The 19,358-nt window shown below is 43.0% G+C and overlaps 1 protein-coding gene across 7 annotated transcripts in view; it reads right to left on the reverse strand.

The window, feature by feature from the left end:
• The window catches only part of HERC2 (HECT and RLD domain containing E3 ubiquitin protein ligase 2), a 135,740-nt gene that overhangs the window by 77,552 nt on the left and 38,830 nt on the right, over window positions 1-19,358 (reverse strand). For 6 of the 7 annotated variants that reach the window (XM_026447194.2, XM_026447193.2, XM_026447191.2 and 3 more), the window contains 5 exons: window positions 8,695-8,914; window positions 3,609-3,709; window positions 2,995-3,151; window positions 1,542-1,652; window positions 534-705 (listed from right to left, as the gene is read on the reverse strand). In XM_026447194.2, coding sequence (XP_026302979.1) covers window positions 534-705; window positions 1,542-1,652; window positions 2,995-3,151; window positions 3,609-3,709; window positions 8,695-8,914 — 761 coding nt within the window. The remainder of the gene's footprint in view (window positions 1-533; window positions 706-1,541; window positions 1,653-2,994; window positions 3,152-3,608; window positions 3,710-8,694; window positions 8,915-19,358) is intronic. The other variant, XM_026447195.2, reaches the window with a different exon arrangement.

The following is a 19,358-nucleotide window of genomic DNA, read 5'->3' on the forward strand; positions in this document are numbered from 1 at the left end:
AAAAAAAAAAAAAAAAAAAAAAAAGAAAAATTAAACAAAAGCATGATATTGAAATGCCTGACTTTCCTGAAAATCCAACTTGTACTTGACCTGTAAAGGCGAGCATCCTGGAGGTTTAGGCTCAGGACCCCGCACACCTGCTCCTCCCCAGCTCGGCATCCACACCTGTTAAGGGGGGAGCTAGTACTCAACAGAGTGACAGCTCAGGTGACACACCCTGCATAGAGCATAGTACACAGGAAGGGCCAACAAGGCAGACCACCATTTTTGTTGTTCTTCTCTGGTACTGATTTAAAAGTGCGTGTTTCAAGCTTGGTTCTCCGCTGATAAGGAACTCGGTGCTCACTGAGCCAAACCGAGTCTTTTCCACAAACAAGTGACCTCCCATACCTGTCTCATCTGACTCACTGCTGTTACCACCAAACACACACATGACAGAGAAAAACACTGCCATGGATACGCACGCTGGGCTGGCTTAAAAAATAACTAGAATCGAGTGCCACCTAAACACAAAGTGCGATCATGACACTCACGTGCATGTCGCCCTCGGAGTGAGGTGTATCCTTACTGCAAATGATGCTCTGGAACCTCTGCAGCAAGGGCAAAAGTGGGGCGCTGGTGCCCTGGGCGGAACGCTCATTGTCAGTCTCCTGTGCCCCGCTGTCCCACAGCTGAAGCAACAACAGGATGGCAGACAACATTTGGCTAAAGGAGAAAAGATATTCATTCCTAGTAAAAACACATTAACTTTTTTTCTTCATGGTTGATCAAAAATAAAAGCAAACACAGCTAGAGAGAAGTGAAGAAATACTTCGGATCTGAAAGGAAACGAAAGTAAAGCTGTGGTAATTAAATCACTGAATTGCCACCGAGATTTTAGCACAAGACATCGCCTTCTGCTGATAGGAAAGACTAGTTAAGAAGCTCAGGCCCGGCGCGGTGGCTCAAGCCTGTAATCCCAGCACTTTGGGAGGCCGAGACGGGCGGATCACGAGGTCAGGAGATCGAGACCATCCTGGCTAACACGGTGAAACCCCGTCTCTACTAAAATTACAAAAAAAACTAGCCGGGCGAGGTGGCGGGCGCCTGTAGTCCCAGCTACTCTGGAGGCTGAGGCAGGAGAATGGCGTAAACCCGGGAGGCAGAGCTTGCAGTGAGCTGAGATCCGGCCACTGCACTCCAGTCAGGGTGACAGAGCGAGACTCTGCCTCAAAAAAAAAAAAAAAAAAAAAAAAGAAGCTCAAAGAGCACGTTTACATGAAAGATCTAGGATCTTAAATTCATGGAATAAAAATAATTAAATTAGGAAAATTGAAAGAAAAAAAAAAAAGAAAGAACAGTTACCAGGCTAGAAAACTGAGCATAAAAAAGCAAGTGATGAAAAGGTAAAGAGAGAACGAGCTCTGGGACGTGGTTCTCTGGTTACAGAGCACCACAAATCTGCTGCAGTCACAAATGATTCAGTGAAATGCACACAATGCAACAGGTATTTGGATACAGAGGCGCTTCCCCAAAGCGTTCCCAGTCTGCGCAGCCCTCACCTCAGCGTGCCTCTCTGCACAGCCAGCTCCAGCAGGATGGCCAGGGCCAAGTGCTGGTCCTGCAGGGGGATGCTTCCTGGCCCTTTGGTGCCTGGTGTTCCATGAACATCCCTGAAATGAAAGCAGCAGATGCAGGAACAAAGCGACCTCCAGAAAGACAGCATGCTTACCATCACACTACACGTTTACCACACACTCCCTCACAAGGAAGGAAATGTTTTTAATATTTAGAATCAAGTTTCTGAGACTTACTACTCAGATTTATTCAGAGATTTTAAAGTATATGATTAATTAGCTTACACAACTATATTTTCAGTATTCATTAATATACCATGTAATATACCATATTATATAATATATACCATGTAATATACCATATTATATAATATATACCATGTAATACACCATATTACAGTAGATGACATACTCCAAGTGTGCGAAGCATAAAATAATTTCTTATTATCCAAAACATGAGTAGAATATCTATCTTTTACAGTTTCAACGACGTGTAAGACTATAACAGTATCAACATTCACCTACAGAATCAGAGAACCAATTTCTAAAACCACCTGAGAATCTGGAGGCAAAATGTCTACACTACTTTCTATCTCTGATCAATAAAATATTTTTAACTTTTCTATGTTACTCAATAATAAATATTTTAAAATTCTATCCCAAGACTGCAGAAAAAGATCTTATGGCATCAATATTACAGCTGAGTTTTTGAAATCAAGTCCAAGCCTACGTTCAGGGCCTCCAGCATTAAAACTCTGTGGTGATGCCTTCACCAGCAGGCTCAGGAAGTGGATTCAGAGCCGGGGGCGCAAATGCCAAAAGCCTCCTGCCCGCTGGAAGAAGGCACAGTGCTGACCTCCGGCAAGCAGAGTGAGAAGCGGCCTCACTTTTCCTCTGCATCTGTCCCTCCTGTTGAATTCCTTTAAATGTAAAAACCTTAACAAAAATGCCTAGCACCCAAGACCAGAGTTCATGTTTTTCCTTACACACAAATGATTCCTATTCAAAATTTTTTACACTAAAAATATCAGTTACAGGACTAAACAATTTTATCCTGAGTAGTTGTTTACTCCTACATTATCTATAAGACTTCAAACCAAGTGCCACTCTGCACTCAGAACAGCAGCTCCTAACCATCACAGAGAGACACACAACGTAAGCACTCAACGCTCTACAGATGACTGATGGCCAAAACTCTAAGCATCCTCCCTCGTTGTCTCATTTAGTATCACAGCTTCCTGGGTCTAGTCAGAGTATCATAAATCGAATCACCAGAAAAGCTGAGAACCCACACCCAGAATCACAGCACCGAGAGCCTGCTTAAAACAGGCGAGAAACCAACCTACTAGGCTTCTTAGCTCTAAAGCAAGGGTGGTAAGAACCAGCCTCCAGCAGGCCAGCTGTCTGCATGCAGAAGGCAAGAAAGGAAAGAACTCACCCCGTCACGACGGACCTGAGGAACCTGGTCGCTCTCTCCACCACCTCCAGCCACACAGAGGACACGGTGCTCTCGTCGAAGAGCGAGGCCTCGGGAAGTGCTCGCAGGGCATCCAGGGACTCCTGCAACAGCTCACTGCAGAGGTCCGCATCCTCGCCTGGGCGCACACACGCGTCAGAGGAGCCCCCCCTACTCCCGTCTCCCGCTGGGCTTCCCAGCCCTCAGCGAGAGAAGACGCCACTGTCCCCTTTCTAATCCCTCACTCAACAGGCCAAAATCTAGCACAGCTGTTCCAGTCAATTCTGTGTTTCACGGCTGTCACATGAGCAATACACGAACTCTTTGTTCTTCTAGAATTAAGTCTGCACTCAGGTATTCCACGGTAGTGGTTGGCGTGGGGGTGGGGGGTGCATGCACTTGCTCTTTTTTTCCTCTAAAGCACAGACGTGAAAAGCCAAACAGCCTCTGCAGCCTCTCATCTCACAAGCAAGGAAACTGAGGCGCAGAGAGCACATGGGATGAGCTGAAGGGCACACGGTGGCTGAACCGAGCTCGAAACCCAGACTGTTGGTGCGTTAGGGAAGCAGAACCACGCGCCACACAAGGGACCGTACCTGATCGCCAGGCCCTGCGCAGGAAGGCGAAGGCGAAAGACAGCGCCGCTCGGGATCCCACTCTGGCGAGCCCCTCCACGCCTTTGCCCGCAGGCCGGGAACTGCAGATGACACACATGGAACATAAAACCAGTCAGCAGCGGAAGGTGCAGATACCACATAAAATCAATACTATGAGAGGGTGTGTACCAAAATCCGACTAATGGTTTTCTTCATGTGACAGGATCACAAGTGTATTTTCAGTTTTGTTGTTTAACAACTTTCATCAAACGTCTTTTGTACAGGAAAAGTTTTCTCTTTAAGAATCAAAGAAATGTACAAGGAATTTTAAATGTCTTGGGAAAATGCTCATAAAATGACCTCACAAAGCGAGATTCTAGTGGGAGGAAGCAGACAACACGCAGATAAATACATAAACGGAGGGAGAATAAACCCCACATGGGAGACCAGACCAGAGAGGAGCTGGAGGAAGAGCAACAGAGCCGCACACCTCGCCCCAGCTCGCCTGGCTCGCCCCAGCTCCGGTGTCCTCCACTCAGGGTCCACTCCCGGCCACGGGGGAAGCCCTGCATGCTTGACCCATCCCATGAGGAGTTGCTCTCTTCTGAGGGAAGTGCTCATCACCCTCCTGTGTCTTTTTAAGCTTTTCACTACTTGTGTATGTTAATTGCACAAATCACAGTTTCATTCTGCATGTTGTAAAAGGTCATGCAAATGGCTCACCATAAAAATCATCCTGTACAAGACAGAAAAGACTGGAATACAAAAATGCATATATAGGGGGGCTGAGGCAGGAGAATGGCATGAACCCGGGGAGCAGAGCTTGCAGTGAGCCGAGATCATGCCACTGCACTCCAGCCTGGGAGACAGAGCAAGACTCTGTCTCAAAAATAAAATAAAATAAAATAAAAAAGCATACATAATCTCAACTCAATCACGCACAGCAAGTAATTCTATGTTATACTTTATACTATATATTTCTAATATTACAGTATTGCTACTATAAACAATATTCTCCAAATTTACTAAAATTTGCTTTACGATCAGGGGAAATCCTACAAAAACAGGTGATATGAAGTTCAAGACCAGCCTGGCTCACATGATGAAACCCTGTCTCCACTAAAAATACAAAAATTTGCCAGGTGTGGTGGCAGCGTGCCTATAATCCCAGCTACTCGGAGGCTGAGGCAGGAGAATTGCTTGAACCTGGGAGATGGAGGTTGTAGTGAGCCAAGATCGCACCTCTGCACTCCAGCCTGGGAGGCAGAGCAAGGCTCTATCTCAAAAAAACAGAGGGATGTTACAGAAGGATCTCCCCAAGATATAATGTGTAATAAAAATGGCAACGAAGAACACAGCTGGCCAGGGGCAACAGTAACGCTTATCCATAAGTGCCTGAAAAACGCAACAGGAGCTCGGAGAGGAAACACAAGAACCTCTGAGAAGGGCACTGGGTACCTGAAAGACGGAAATCTTTGCCCCTAAATGAGAAATATGAACACGACAAGACAGACATGTAACAGGACACACACTCCTATAAGAGAAAGCACATGGGCCAAGTGTCATCAGAGGAGGTGGGCGAGTCACTTTAGGTCAGGAGTTAGAGACCAGCTTGGTCAGCATGGTAAAACCCCGTCTCTACTAAAAACACAAAAATAAGCCGGGTGTGGTGGTGCATGCCTGGAGTCCCAGCTACTTCGGAGGCTGAGGCAGAATTGCTTGTACCTGGGAGATAGAGGTTGCAGTGAGCCAAGATTGCGTCACTGCACTCCAGCCTGGCCTGGGTGACAAAGTGAGACTGTCTCAAAAAAAAAACTACTCAGCAATAATGAAATAATGATACATGCAATGACCCCCTTGGGAAAACGTCAAGGGGATTATGCTGAGTGAATCTTGTTTGAGGCCAGGAGTTCAAGACAACCCTGGGAAACATAACAAGACCCCAGTCTCTACAAATACAAAATTAGCTGGGTGTGGTGTCGTGCATCTGTGGTCCCAGCTACTCAGGAAGCTGAAATGAGAGGACAGCTTGGGCCCAGGAGTTTGAGGCTGCAGTGAGCTATGATTGTATCAGTGCACTCCAGCTTGGGCATCAGGGTGAGATCCTGTCTCCAAAAATTAAAATAATAACAATATAAAATTAAAAAGCCAATGTCAAAAAATCACGTAATAGAGAACAGATGAGTGGTTGCCAGCAGTTACGGTGGAGAGAAGACGTGAACGTGGGTATAAACAGCCCTTGTCCATATACCCTGATTGCAGTGGTGGTCTCAGAAAATCTACACCTGAAAAAACTGCAAAGAAATATACAATTGAGAGCATGTAAAACTGGGAAAACCTGAAGAAGACAGGCAGACTATCAGAGTTAACACCCTAGTTGTGATGACTGTGTCGTAGTTTGCTACCAGCTACCATCGAGGGCATAGGCGCGAACAATAAAAGGAATCTCTATGCTGTTTCTTACAACTGTATGTGAATCCACAATTATTTCAAAAAAAGAAAGGCTTTTTAAAAATTTTAGTTCTTCCACTTAATGAAAGATACATTTCAATTAATCCACCAACCCTATGTCATCACAAAGGAAACAGCAGAGAAGAACCAGCTGGGCTCTCAGCCATTTCTGCAGCTGAGAGAATTCAGTTTGATTCGACAAACACACAACAGTGCTTGGAGAATCTGAGCACCTACCGCCCACCCATACATGACACTCTGATTCACGACCATCACAGCCGGCCAGGAAGGAAGGAAAGAACCACTGCACTCCTATTACCAAATGGGCAGGACTCTCATCTGTCACTTGGTTTAATTTACTCTAAAACTATTTTCAAAAATACAACATGTACAGTCATCCCTTGGTATCTGCAGGGGATTGGGACCAGGCCTGCCCCACCCTGACTCCATACCAAAACCCTAGGATGCTCAAGACCCTTATATAAAATGGTGTGGTATTTGCATATAACCTGTGCACATCCTCCCGTATAATTTAAATCATCTCAGCCAGGCACAGTGGCTCACACCTATACTCCCAACACTTTGGGAGGTCGAGGCGGGAGGGTCGCCTGAGCCCAGGAGTTCAAGACCAGCCCGGGCAACATGGCAAAACCCCATCTATACAAATTAAACAAACAAAAAAAAAATTGGCCAGGCGTGGTGGCTCAGGCTTGTAATCTCAGCACTTTGGGAGGCCAAGGCAGGCAGATCCCTCGAGGTCAGGAGTTAGAGGCCAGCCTGGGCAACACAGTGAGTCCCTGGCTCTACAAAAAATACAAATTAGCTACGCATTGTGACACACGCCTGTAGTCCCAGCTACTTGGGAGGCTGAGGTGTGAGAATCACTTAAGCCCAGGAGATCAAGGCTGCAGGGAGCCATGATAGCCCCACTGTCCTGGGCAACAGTGAGAACTCCATGTCAAAACAAACAAACAAGAAAAACCATCTCTAGATTACTATAACACCTAATACAAGGTAAATGCTCTGTAATTCATTGTTATACTGTATTGTTTTTTATTTTTATTTTTTCCTTGTTGTGTTGGTTTTTATTGCTTTTCTTCCAATATTTTCGATCCACAGTTGGTTGAATGTGTGTTTGTGAAACCCACAGATACAGAGAGCCAACTGTAATGTGATTTCAACTATATTTAAACATAAGGAAACAAAAAAGGAAAACAAACACAAAAATTAAAACATAAGAAAACAAGGAAACAGGCTACAAGTATCACTCCTGTCTCTAGGGAACAAGACGACCAGGGTTTTGCTCTTGTTTCTTTCTGCCTCCTGTATCTTCTATGTGCTCTCCAGGGAGTCACATATCACAGTCAAATAAAGCCAACACTCCCAACTACACAAAATAAAAATTTCATCTGGCAATCCTGTAGTTTAACCTTCTGAGGGCAAAGGCCTAATAGACAGCTTAATTTTGGAAAAGTACAATTTTACATAAGCTTAAACTTTCTAGTGGCTGTTAGTAAATAGGGAAAATCCGTGATATATTAACAGGCATCAACAAATTAAAACTCATACGCCCAAAAGCACCTTTTTTTTCTTTCTTTTTGAGACAGGGTTTCATTCTTGTTGCCCAGGCTGGAGTCCAATGGCATGATCTCCGCTCACTGCAACCTCCACCTCCCGGGACCAAGCGATTCTCCTGCCTCAGCCTCCCGAGTAGCTGGGACTACAGGCATGCGCCACCACAACACGGCTAATTTTTTTATTTTTAGTAGACACAGAACCTTGTGTGAGATCTGGAACTCCCAACCTCAGGTGATCCGCCCGCCTCGGCCTCCCAAAGTGCTGGGATTACAGCTGTGAGCCACCGTGCCCGGCCCAAAAGCAACTCTTGTAATAAAAGAATAAGAAAATCACATTAGGAAGGAAAAACATGAAGCATCTAAACTAGCTGGGCACTAAACATTACAATCTGACTATCTCCTACCCAGCAGCAAAACAAAATAAAAAGTATACAACGTTCAGAACTCATTCTCAAATTTATACTTGAGCTGATCTAAAGCTTTGGCTAGCTTCCACAGTTACAGACGGAAAAACATCTTTAAAATAATGACACAGAGCCAGGCGCAGTGTCTCATGCCTGTAATCCCAGTACTCTGAGAGGCTGAAGCAGGAAGACTGAGGCCAGGAGCAAGACCCCATCTCCACACACACACACAAACACACACACACACAAATTGTTTTCACTTAGCCAGGCATGGTGGCATGTGCCTGTAGTCCCAGCTACTCAGGTGGCTGAGGCAGCAGGATCAGTAGATTCCTAAAGTTCAAGGTTACAATGAGCTGTGATTACACCACTGCACCCCAGCCTGGGTGACAGAGCAAGACGTTGTCTCTCCAAAACCAAAAATGTAATTGAATAAAATAAAATAATGACACAGATTACATAGTATGGTCTGTTACTACATGAGCAAATTGACAAATCCATTCTCCAGATTATACAAAACATACGAAAAGGGAAAGAATAAATTTCAGAAGCTGAAGACAGACACTATATTGAAAATCTTAAACTTTCTGGAACAAAACAGTCTGAATTTTATATTTCACTGGCACCCAGATTCTTTCTTTGCTTTATTGTTACCTTTTCTTGTCCACAGGAGGCAGAGAAATGCTGCTGCTTTTCCACTTAACTTTGACATTCTCCTGAAAAACGGTTCTATTCAAGGCAATGAAATAGCGCTCCAAGATCACTAGCCTCTGCTTGAGTCTCAGGGCTGAGAGGGTGGTGGTGGCTGACTGGACGGCCAGGGCCTGTTGCTCTTTAACCAGCACAGAAAGACATTCCTTCAGTTCATTTACATCTAGAAAACAAGATAAGAAAAAATGGTGGTGACAATGTGGCCACCATTTGTTGTAACGTTGAGAAAATGGATGATGACGACAGGTGGTACTGGAAGGCATGATATGTGGCAACAATGGTTTTAACCAGTTTACACATACGAGCTCAGGCAACCCTCACACCCAACACGGTCAAGCAGTGCTGTCCATCCATTTTATGGATGAGGAAACTGAGGCACTAAGTGGTTAAGCAACTTGTCCGAGGCCACAGACAGGAGTGCAGCACATGACAGAGACCACTCTTGAGCCACCATGGCACGCTGCCTCTCTGGAAACATCATACAAAAGACGCTGGCCGGGCGCCGTGGCTCACGCCTGGAATCCCAGCACTTTGGGAGGCCAAGGCAGGTGGATCACTTGAGGTCAGGAGTTCGAGACCATGCTGGCCAATGTACCATGAAACCCCTTCTCTACCAAAAAAACATACAAAAATTAGCCGGGTGTGGTGGTGCGTGCCTGGGAATTCCAGCTACTCAGGAGGCTGAGGCATGAGAATTGCTTGAACTCAGGAGGCAGAGGTTGCAGTGAGCTGAGACTGTCACCGCACTCCAGCCTAGGTGACAGAGTGAGACTCTGTCTCCCAAAAAAAAAAAAAAAGTTACGAACATAGAACTCTGAAGTAACTATTAGTCAATATTTCTCAGCAGCACATCTCTTAAACAGAGAAAAACAGCCATTATATTCATGTTGCAAAACCAAATTCAAAATAAAAGCGATGTCTTGATAAAATTATCCAACATGCATGACTCATGAAACACATTTATGGACATGTTTTAGAAGAAGACAAAGTAACCAGTTAGAATACACATTCTAACTAGTGATATTTCATTACATTATTCTCTCTACTTCTATGTATCTTTGAAAATTTCCATACTAAGAAGTGTTTTGTAAGTAGCTAGGAGGCAATCACGTGAGTGAAAATAATTCAAAGGATTGTGGACTTTCAACTAAGCATACATCTAACTCAGAATACAGATCATTATAGGGGAATTGTAAGTTACCTCCCACCAATCCCCTATAACAGCACAGCTCCCAGTGGCGGGGTGAGAGCTGGGCTCTTCTGTGCTTACCTCTCTGCTGCTTATTAGCCTGGAGACCAGCAGCCACCAGCTTCGCAGCCCTGGATCCTCACAGGTAATAGCAACACCCCTACTGGCTGCCTCCCCTTTCCGGCAACCCGTTACCTGGATATGCTCTCCACGGGATGGGAGGGACCTCAGAAGGCATTAAAGGGACACATCTCACCACTCCCTAGAAAGGCACAGGGTGGCGCATACTGTGCCCAGCACCAGCAGTAGGATGTGAGACCTGGAGCTTTGCAGCTAAGAGCTAATAGTTATTTAAAACTACATGATTATGATAACAGTACATGTGTTCTGCTTGAATTTACTAAATTCTACTGTTGGCTTATAATTAAATCATGTGATATTCCACATTTGAATATGCTTATTTAATTTTTACAGAAAAAACGTTAAAATTATTTCACATAGCCATTTGTTAAAGCACAGCATCATAACTCAGCAGACTTGATTTAATCTGTATCATCTTATATATATCACAATCTTATTTTTAAGCACATTTAAGAGTTCTTCAGTTGCTTTTTCAAAAACTGCATACTGCTTTTACATGATTTAATAGTATAAACCTCTTGATAAAAAATGCACAAAAAAAATTTAAAAAAATACATGAAGAATACTGAATTGCACACTGGGCTCAAGATGGAGAAGCGAAAGACTGACAGGTAAAGCAGTGCTCCTGCCCTTCTCTGGGCATCCCCACCAAGCCACCCTTCAGGCAAGGAGGCTGGCCCAGCACTTCAAGGGCCAAGCCCTTCCTGGAGACTCACTGTATCTCCACTTTTAAATAATACATCTCCCTTCTGCTTGGCTATGGAGCTCAGAAACAACCCCAAAGCTCTAAGAGCGCAGCTCTGCCCTTGAGCACCCCCGTGCCCTTCTCCCTGACACCTTCCTGCTTATTCCGTCGCAATCCTGACTGCCCAGCCCATTAGTCATGCATGCTCTGAAACAGTGGGTGAGAACATGCACAGACCATGGACACTACTGGGGAGTCAGAACTCCCACCCCTGCCTCACAGTAACCAGCGGGGCAAAGTGGGAAATCTGGACTTCGTCTCGAGCTGCTAGTGATGAGGTGAAGCACACCCTATCCCGGCCAAAGCAGGGTCACAGAAAGATTTAACCACTTACACAGAACACTTAAGTAAGACCTAGAGTCGCCTAACATGTTCCATTGAGAAAGTCACTCATGATACCAGCAACCAGTAAGATCTAAGACCAAATTTTAAAAAACAATTATAGAAATACCACAAGGAGCCCGGGCGCGGTGGCTCAAGCCTATAATCCCAGCACCTTGGGAGGCCGAGACGGGCAGATCACGAGGTCAGGAGATCGAGACATCCTGGCTAACACGGTGAAACCCCGTCTCTACTAAAAATACAAAAAACTAGCCGGGCGAGGTGGCGGGCGCCTGTAGTCCCAGCTACTCGGGAGGCTGAGGCAGGAGAATGGCGTAAAACCCGGGAGGCGGAGCTTGCAGTGAGCTGAGATCCGGCCACTGCACTCCAGCCCGGGCGACAGAGCAAGACTTCGTCTCAAAAAAAAAAAAAAAAAATACCACAATGAAAGATGTGGGAATAATGTGGCAAATAATTAAAAGCAGCCATGATAAAAAGGCTTCAACAAGCAATTACAAACACATGTGAAATAAATGAAAAAATAGAAAGCCTAAGACAAGAAAAGAGAAAAGAAACCAAATAGAATTTAGAACTGAAAAATACAATAACCAAAATAAAAACTCAGTGAATGGACATAGCAGTAGAATGGAGGAAAAAGGTCAAAGAATCAGTGATGGAGAAGATACAAGTTACTCAATGTGAATAACACAGAAGAAATACACGCCCCCAAGGCCGGGCACGGTGGCTCACAGCTGTAATCCCAGCACTTTGGGAGGCTAAGGTAGGCGGATCACAAGGTCAGGAGTTTGAAACTAGCCTGGCCAACATGGTGAAACCCGATCTCTATTAAAAATACAAAAATGAGCTGGGTATGGTGGCGGGCACCTGTAATCCCAGCTACTCAAGAGGCTGAGACAGGAGAATCGTTCGAACTCAGGGGGAGGCGGCTGCAGTGAGCCGAGATCGTGCCATTGCACTCCAGCCTGGGAAATAGGGAGAGACTCCGTCTCAAAAAAAAAAGAAAGGAGGAAAGAAAGGAAAAAAGATATGTCCCCGCAAAAAAAAAAAAAAAAAAATCTCGGGGACCTATGGGACTATAACAACTCTGATCACTGAACTCAGGAAGGGACAGGAGAAAGAAGGCGGGGTTGAAACTGTACTCTAAGAAGTGATGGCTTAAAAGTTCCCAAATTTGGCAAGAGACATAAATCTACAGATCAAGGTAAGCAAACCCTAAACAGGATGAACCCAAAGAAATCCAATCTAAGACATATCATAATCAAACTCCAAAAAACAAAAGACAAAACATTTCAAAAGCCACTAAAGAAAAACAGTACCTTAGCTATTGCGGATTAACAAGTCAAATGACAGCGAATTTCTCATCAGATACCATGGGGCCCGGCTGAAAGTACGAAATATTTTTCAAATGATGAAAAGAACCATTACCACAGAATTCTTATATCCAGGAAAAATGTCCTTCAGGAATGAAAAGGAAAGCAAAACATTCTCAGAGGAAGTAAAACAGAATTTGTCGGCTGGGCGCGGTGGCTCAAGCCTGTAATCCCAGCACTTTGGGAGGCCGAGACGGGTGGATCACGGGGTCAGGAGATCGAGACCATCCTGGCTAACGTGGTGAAACCCCGTCTCTACTAAAAATATGAAGAAAAACTAGCCGGGCGAGGTGGCGGGCGCCTGTAGTCCCAGCTACACAGGAGGCTGAGGCAGGAGAATGGCGTAAACCCGGGAGGCCGAGCTGGCAGTGACCTGAGATCCGGCCACTGCACTCCAGCCCAGGCGACAGAGCGAGACTGTCTCAAAAAAAAAATTAAAAAAAAAAAAAAAAACAGAATTTGTCACCAGAAGACCCACACCAAAAGAAAGGCTAATGGAAGTTCTCTAAGCAGAATGGCAACCATCAAACAAGAAAACCCTGGAACTTCCAGAAAGAAGAGCATGACATGCACACCTATGCATAAATACAATACACTTTTTCCTCACCTCTTGACTTTGCTAAACTATGTCTGAAGGTTCAACCAAAAATTATAACACTGTCATATGTGGTTATCAATGTAAGCAAATGAAATATTTAAGGCAAATATATTATGAAAAGGAGAACATAAAGGAACATAAAGGAAGGTAGTTTCTATATCCCAGAAGCTGGTAAATGACAACACTAGGTACAATCTGATAAGCGTTCATACACACACAGGCTGAGTGTCCCTTACAAAACGCTCAGGAGCACAAGTGTTCCACATTTCAGATTTTTATCAGATTTAGGAATATTTGCATGTAAATAATGAGATATTTTGGGGATAGGACTCAAGTCTAAATACATTCATTTATGTTTTATATATACCGTATACACAGAGCCTGAAGGTAATTTTATATAGAATGCTTAATAATTTTTTGTATGAAACAAAGTTCATGCTAAGTACTTATGAATGGAATTTTCAACTTGGGGGCATCACGCTGGGGTGCCAAAAAGTTTCAAATTTTGGGGCATTTCAGATTTTGGATTTAGGGTTCCGAGATGCTCAATCTGTATGTAATATATCACCTAGAAAAGTCACTAAAAAAGCTATACAAAAAGATACACTCTAAAACACTATAGATAAAATAGAATGCTAAAAATGGTCAAGTAAACCACAGAGAGCCAGGAAGAACCGAACCGAAAAAATGAAAAACAGAAGAAACAGAAAATACAAAACAAAATGGCAGTGTTAAGCCTCAATTTACCAATAATGACATTAAATTAAATGTAAACAGTCTAAATACATCAATTAAAAGACACTGGCACAGTAGACTAGAGAACATGATGCAGCTACATGTTGTCCATAAGAAAGTGACTTCAAACAGGCAAACTGAAAACAGAAGTATAGAAAAAGAAAGATCATGCAAACATTACTGAAAGGACAGCAGAAGTTGGCTACATTTATATCAAATAAAGTAAACTTCAGAGCAAAGATAATTACCAGTAGGGCCGGGCACAGTGGCTCATGCCTGTAATCCTAGCACTTTGGGAGGCCAAGGTGGGGGGATCACCCGAGCTCAGGAGTTTGAGACCAGACTAGCCAACATGGCAAATCCCCATCGCTACTAAAAATACAAAAATTAGCTGGGCCTGATGGCAGATGCCTATAATTCCAGCTACTCAGGAGGCTGAGGCAGGAGAATCACTTGAACCCAGTGGGGTTAGAGGTTGCAGTGAGCTGAGATCGCGCCACTTCACTCCTGCCTGGGCAAAAGCAGCAAAACTCCGTCTCAAGAAAAAAAAAAAAAAAGATAATTACCAGGAACAGATGGCAACATTACAAAATAAGAACTTGGTCAATCCACCGTTAAGACGCAGCAATTCGAAACATGCATACACCAAACAAACAAAAACAATGAACAGAACTGAAAGGAGAAAGAGATATATAGTTGGAGACCTCAAAATCTCCCTCCACAGCTGATAAAATCAGGAGACAGAAAAACTGCCAGGATATAGAACTCAACACCACCATCAATCAACTAGATCCAATCAAAATTTATAGAACACTCCAGCCAATAACAGCAGAATACATAATCTTTTCAAGTATCCACAAAACAAATACTAAATTAGAACATATTCTGAGGCATAAAACAAACCTAACAAATTTTTTGAAATTAAAGTCACACAGCATATGTTCCCTCAAACAATGGAAACAAATTTGAAGTCAACAAGAGAACAATTACAGGAAAACTGTCCAACTCTCAGAAACTAAACAATAAACTTCTAAATAACCCATGGATCAAAGAGGAAGTCTCAAGGGAAATTTTAAAATACATTCTGAACTGAGAGAAAATGCAAGTACAATACATCAAAATGTATGGGAAAGAGCTACAGTGGGTGAGAGAGAGAAATTTACAGCACTAAATAAATGGTACATTAGAAACTTGGAAACAAATCAATAATATAAGTGCCCCCTCAACAACCTAAAAGAAAAAAATAGCAAAATAAACCCAAAAGTAGAAAGGAAGAAATAATTAAGGTAAGAGTAGAAACAAAAGAAACAAAGTGAAAACAGAAAAACAATGAACAGTAAAGCAAAAAGCTGGATCTCTGAAAAGATCAATAACACTGACACACCTCTCTAAGCAAGACTGACCAAAAAAAAAAAAAAAAAAAAAAGACATAAATTACCAACATTAGTGTTGAAACAGGCTCTGAAGATATCAAAAGAGATAATGAAGAATTACTAGGTACAACTCTACACACGTAACTTTGACATCTTGGGCAAAATGGACTTATTCCTCAAATAATACAAATTACCACAACTCACCAAATATAAAATAGATTATTTGAATAGCCCTACCACTCTCAAGAAAACTGAATTTCTAATTCTAAGAATCCCAAAAAAAAGAAATTACCAGACTCAAATGAATTGACTGGATAATTCCATCAAACATTAAAAAATAATTAACACAGACTGAAAACAATCTCTTCCGGAAACTAGAAGAGGAAAAACCTCCCAACTCATTTTAAGAAACTAATATTAGCAATGATATCGAACTTAAAGACAGTACAAACTACAGAACAATATACTTTATATATACAGAGACACACAAAAATATTCAGAGAATTACAAGCAAGTAAAATTAAACAATATATAAAAAGAATTCCACATCATCGCCAAGTAGTTTCATTTCAGGAATGCAAAGCTGGTTCAACAGTCAAAAATCAATGTAACCCACCCTATTAATAGGCTAAAGAACAAAAATCGCATGATTACCTATCACCTGATTTAGAAAAAGCAAATAACAAAATTCAATACTCATGCATAATAAAAATTATCAGAAAATAGCAATAAATGGGAACTTCATCTTGATAAACAGCATTTACAAAACCTTAAGCTAAAACTTATGCTAACAACAATGTCAGAAAGGGTCCTCCTAGGCCTACTTTACACTGCAGAATGAATCATTAAGAATGATTTAGATAGTCACTAAGAGTTTACTGCCCTAAGAGATTACAACACCCAATGGCCAGCAAGCCCTTTTCGTTAGACAAAAAGAAAAGCTGTGATCTGTCAACACTCCCAGAAGGTTCACTGTGAAATGTGCACCTCTGAACTCCTGCTGAGGGCCTACACGCCGCAATGTTGAGAAGCAAGTGTCCAGAGGTCTCCTTGGAAACACTGAAAAAAAATGTGAGGGACTGATGGATGAATAGAGGCACGAAAACGTGGAGAGAGCTGTGATAAAGAATGTGGGATAATGCCAGTGGCACAGTCTTAGGTGGTCAATACGTGGGTGCGCAATGTAAAATTCTTTCAACTTTTCTGTATATTTTTTTCATAATAAAATGTTGGAAAAAATAAATCTGTGAAAAAGGAAGCTTTAGTCAAACACATCTAAGCAAAAGAAAAAACAAGTTCTAAATTCCCATGGCTCAAATTAATGTGTTTCTCTTTTTAGGTTGAGCTGGAAGAGCAAAAAAGAAAACAGGAATGAAAGGAACAGGAGCTATTCTAAAAGCTACAAATTCCACCTGCAGTTTGATTAAAGATGACATGGCTCAAGAATACGCTTTTGATTCAAGCTCCTTCAAGGCTTCCAGGTAGAGAGCTGGCTCTGCGAAAGCTCTGTACCTGTGAGCAAGCAGAGCTTCCAAAGAAAACCCTCTTCATTAAAGCCACCCTGAATCAATAAGCTGGGCTTTAATCTGAGCAAGAAAGGTATTATTTTTGATCTAATTACACACCCATAACTGTAGGTACTCTGATGCCTAGGTGAGGGGAAAGAAGGAGAAGGGAAAAACAACAGATTTTTAAAATCACAATAAATGTTTATCAAACAGTAGGTGCCAGGCACTGACTTAGGAGCTTCAAGTGCATTATTTCATGTCATTTGCACAGCAACTCTCTGAGTACTTTCACTTATTTTATATATATTATATAATTTTAATTATTTACATTATATTATACTTATTCTTTTTTTTTTTTTTTTTTTTTTTTTGAGACAGAGTCTCACTCTGTCACCCAGGCTGGAGTGCAGCAGCACGATCTCAGCTCACTGCAACCTGAGCCTCCCAGGTTCATGCCATTCTCCTGCCTGAGCCTCCCCAGAAGATGGGACTACAGGCGCCTGCCAACCATCCCCGGCTAATTTTTTTGTATCTTTAGTAGAGATGGGGTTTCACCATATTAGCCAGGATGGTCTCAATCTCCTGGCCTCGTGATCCGCCCACCTCAGCCTCCCAAAGTGCTGGGATTACAGGCGTGAGCCACCGCGCCCAGCCACTTATTCTGATTTTATACATGAGAGGCCCAAGGTGAGACCAAGTGATTTGTGTAGAGTCAGAGATAAAGCCAAAATTGATAACCAGACAGACTGAAAAACTTCTCTGCCAGCAGATCTAGAAATGGTAAATTAAGGAGATCTTCAAACTGAAGGAAAATGATACCAGAAGGCAGCTGGGATATAAACAAAACCTTAAGGGCCCAAAATGGTAAACATGTAGGTTAACATACAATATTTTTATTTGGCCACTCAAGGTGGCTCTTTGGGAGGCCCAGGCGGGTGGATCATCTGAGGTCAGGAGTTCACCAGCCTGACCAACATGATGAAACCCTGTCTCTACTCAAAAATACAAAATTAGCCATGTGTGGTAGCACATGCCTGTAATCCCAGCGACTCGGGAAGCTGAGCCAGGAGAATAGCGTGGACCCAGGAGGCAGAGGTTGAAGTGAACCAAGATTGCGCCATTGCACTCTAGCCTGGCAGCCTGGGCAACAAAAGCAAAACTCCATCTCAAAAAAAAAAAAAGCCGGGTGTGGTGGCTCACGCCTATAATTCCAGCACTTTGGGAGGCTGAGGCAGGTGGATCACCTAAGGTCAGGAGTTAAGAGGCCAGCCTGGCCAACATGGTGAAACCCTGTCTCCACTAAAAATACAAAAACATTAGCTGGGCATGGTGGGGTGTGCCTGTAATCCCAGCTACTAGGGAGACTGAGGCAGGAGAACTGCTTGAACCCAGGAGGAGGAGGTTGCAGTGAGCTGAGATCATGCCACTGCACTCCAGCCTGGGCAACAAGAGCAAAACTCCGTCTCAAAAAAAAAAGACTTTTTTTTTCTCTTTTCAATTTTGAGGGGAAAAAATGTAATTGCCTATTTAAAGCATAAACAAAAACAGCATATTGTGGGGTTTACACCATGTTTCACTTGGATATATGACACAGCAACACAACCAACCAAGAACAGGTCAGAAGCAGGAAGCCATGGTCAGAGAACTGCCCCGAGGCTCAGGCAGGGTAATACCATTAGAGAGTGGACAGCGACAAGTGAAAGATGTAGCTGAAAACTCCAGAGATGACAGATTTAAACCCCAGTGGTCTAAAGATTCCAAGTAACAAACAGAGGTTGTCAGGCTGAATAAAGAAGCAAGACCTAATTATATGATACCTGAAAGAAATCCACTTCACACATACACAAAGGTTGAAAGTGAAAAAAGCTAAACCTGGCAAACACATCACACAAACACCAAATCAGAAGAAAGAATAGTAGTCAAACCAAGGTGACTTCACAAAAAAGAACGTCACCGGAGATAAAGGGGGTCAAATTTACGAAATGACATAAAAAATCCTAAAAGTGCGTGCATCGTATAACACAGTTCTCAAATACATGAAGCAAAAACTGCAGAGCTGAAAAAAAATAATCTGTAATTAGCGTGAGATTTCAATTCTCCTCAGAAGAAAGATGAACTAAGCAGTGAAATTGCTTTTCATGCCTCCCCAGCACAATGGAGATACTCCAGGGAAACAAAGGCCAGTCGCTGGGGCTGATCTCCCCAGAATGCTGAGACTGGCTTCTCTGTAAATAAATGACTGGTATTTGCTAGGAGAAGAGTCCTTATCTATGAAATGTTTTTAGCAAGATGTGGTTAGTTTAGGATTGTGTTTGGTAAACATACCTAAAATCCATGGACTTACGGGACATGGTTCCCTGGAAAAGGTTCCCTAAAGTGCATCAACTATTTGATTACAAAACGGAAACACTACGCATCCTTAACACTACTTGTGCAGTGAGATGAGGACACACCTCAGTGAGAAGAGGATGCACCTCAGTGAGAGGACGACGCACCTCAGCACCTCAGCGAGAGGAGGACGCACTTCAGTGAGAGGACGACGCAACTCAGTGAGAGGAGGACGCACCTCAGCACCTCAGCGAGAGGACGACGCACCTCAGCACCTC

The sequence above is a fragment of the Piliocolobus tephrosceles genome, chromosome 6, assembly GCF_002776525.5.
Source record: "Piliocolobus tephrosceles isolate RC106 chromosome 6, ASM277652v3, whole genome shotgun sequence".
In the NCBI taxonomy this organism is placed as follows: Eukaryota; Metazoa; Chordata; class Mammalia; order Primates; family Cercopithecidae; genus Piliocolobus; species Piliocolobus tephrosceles.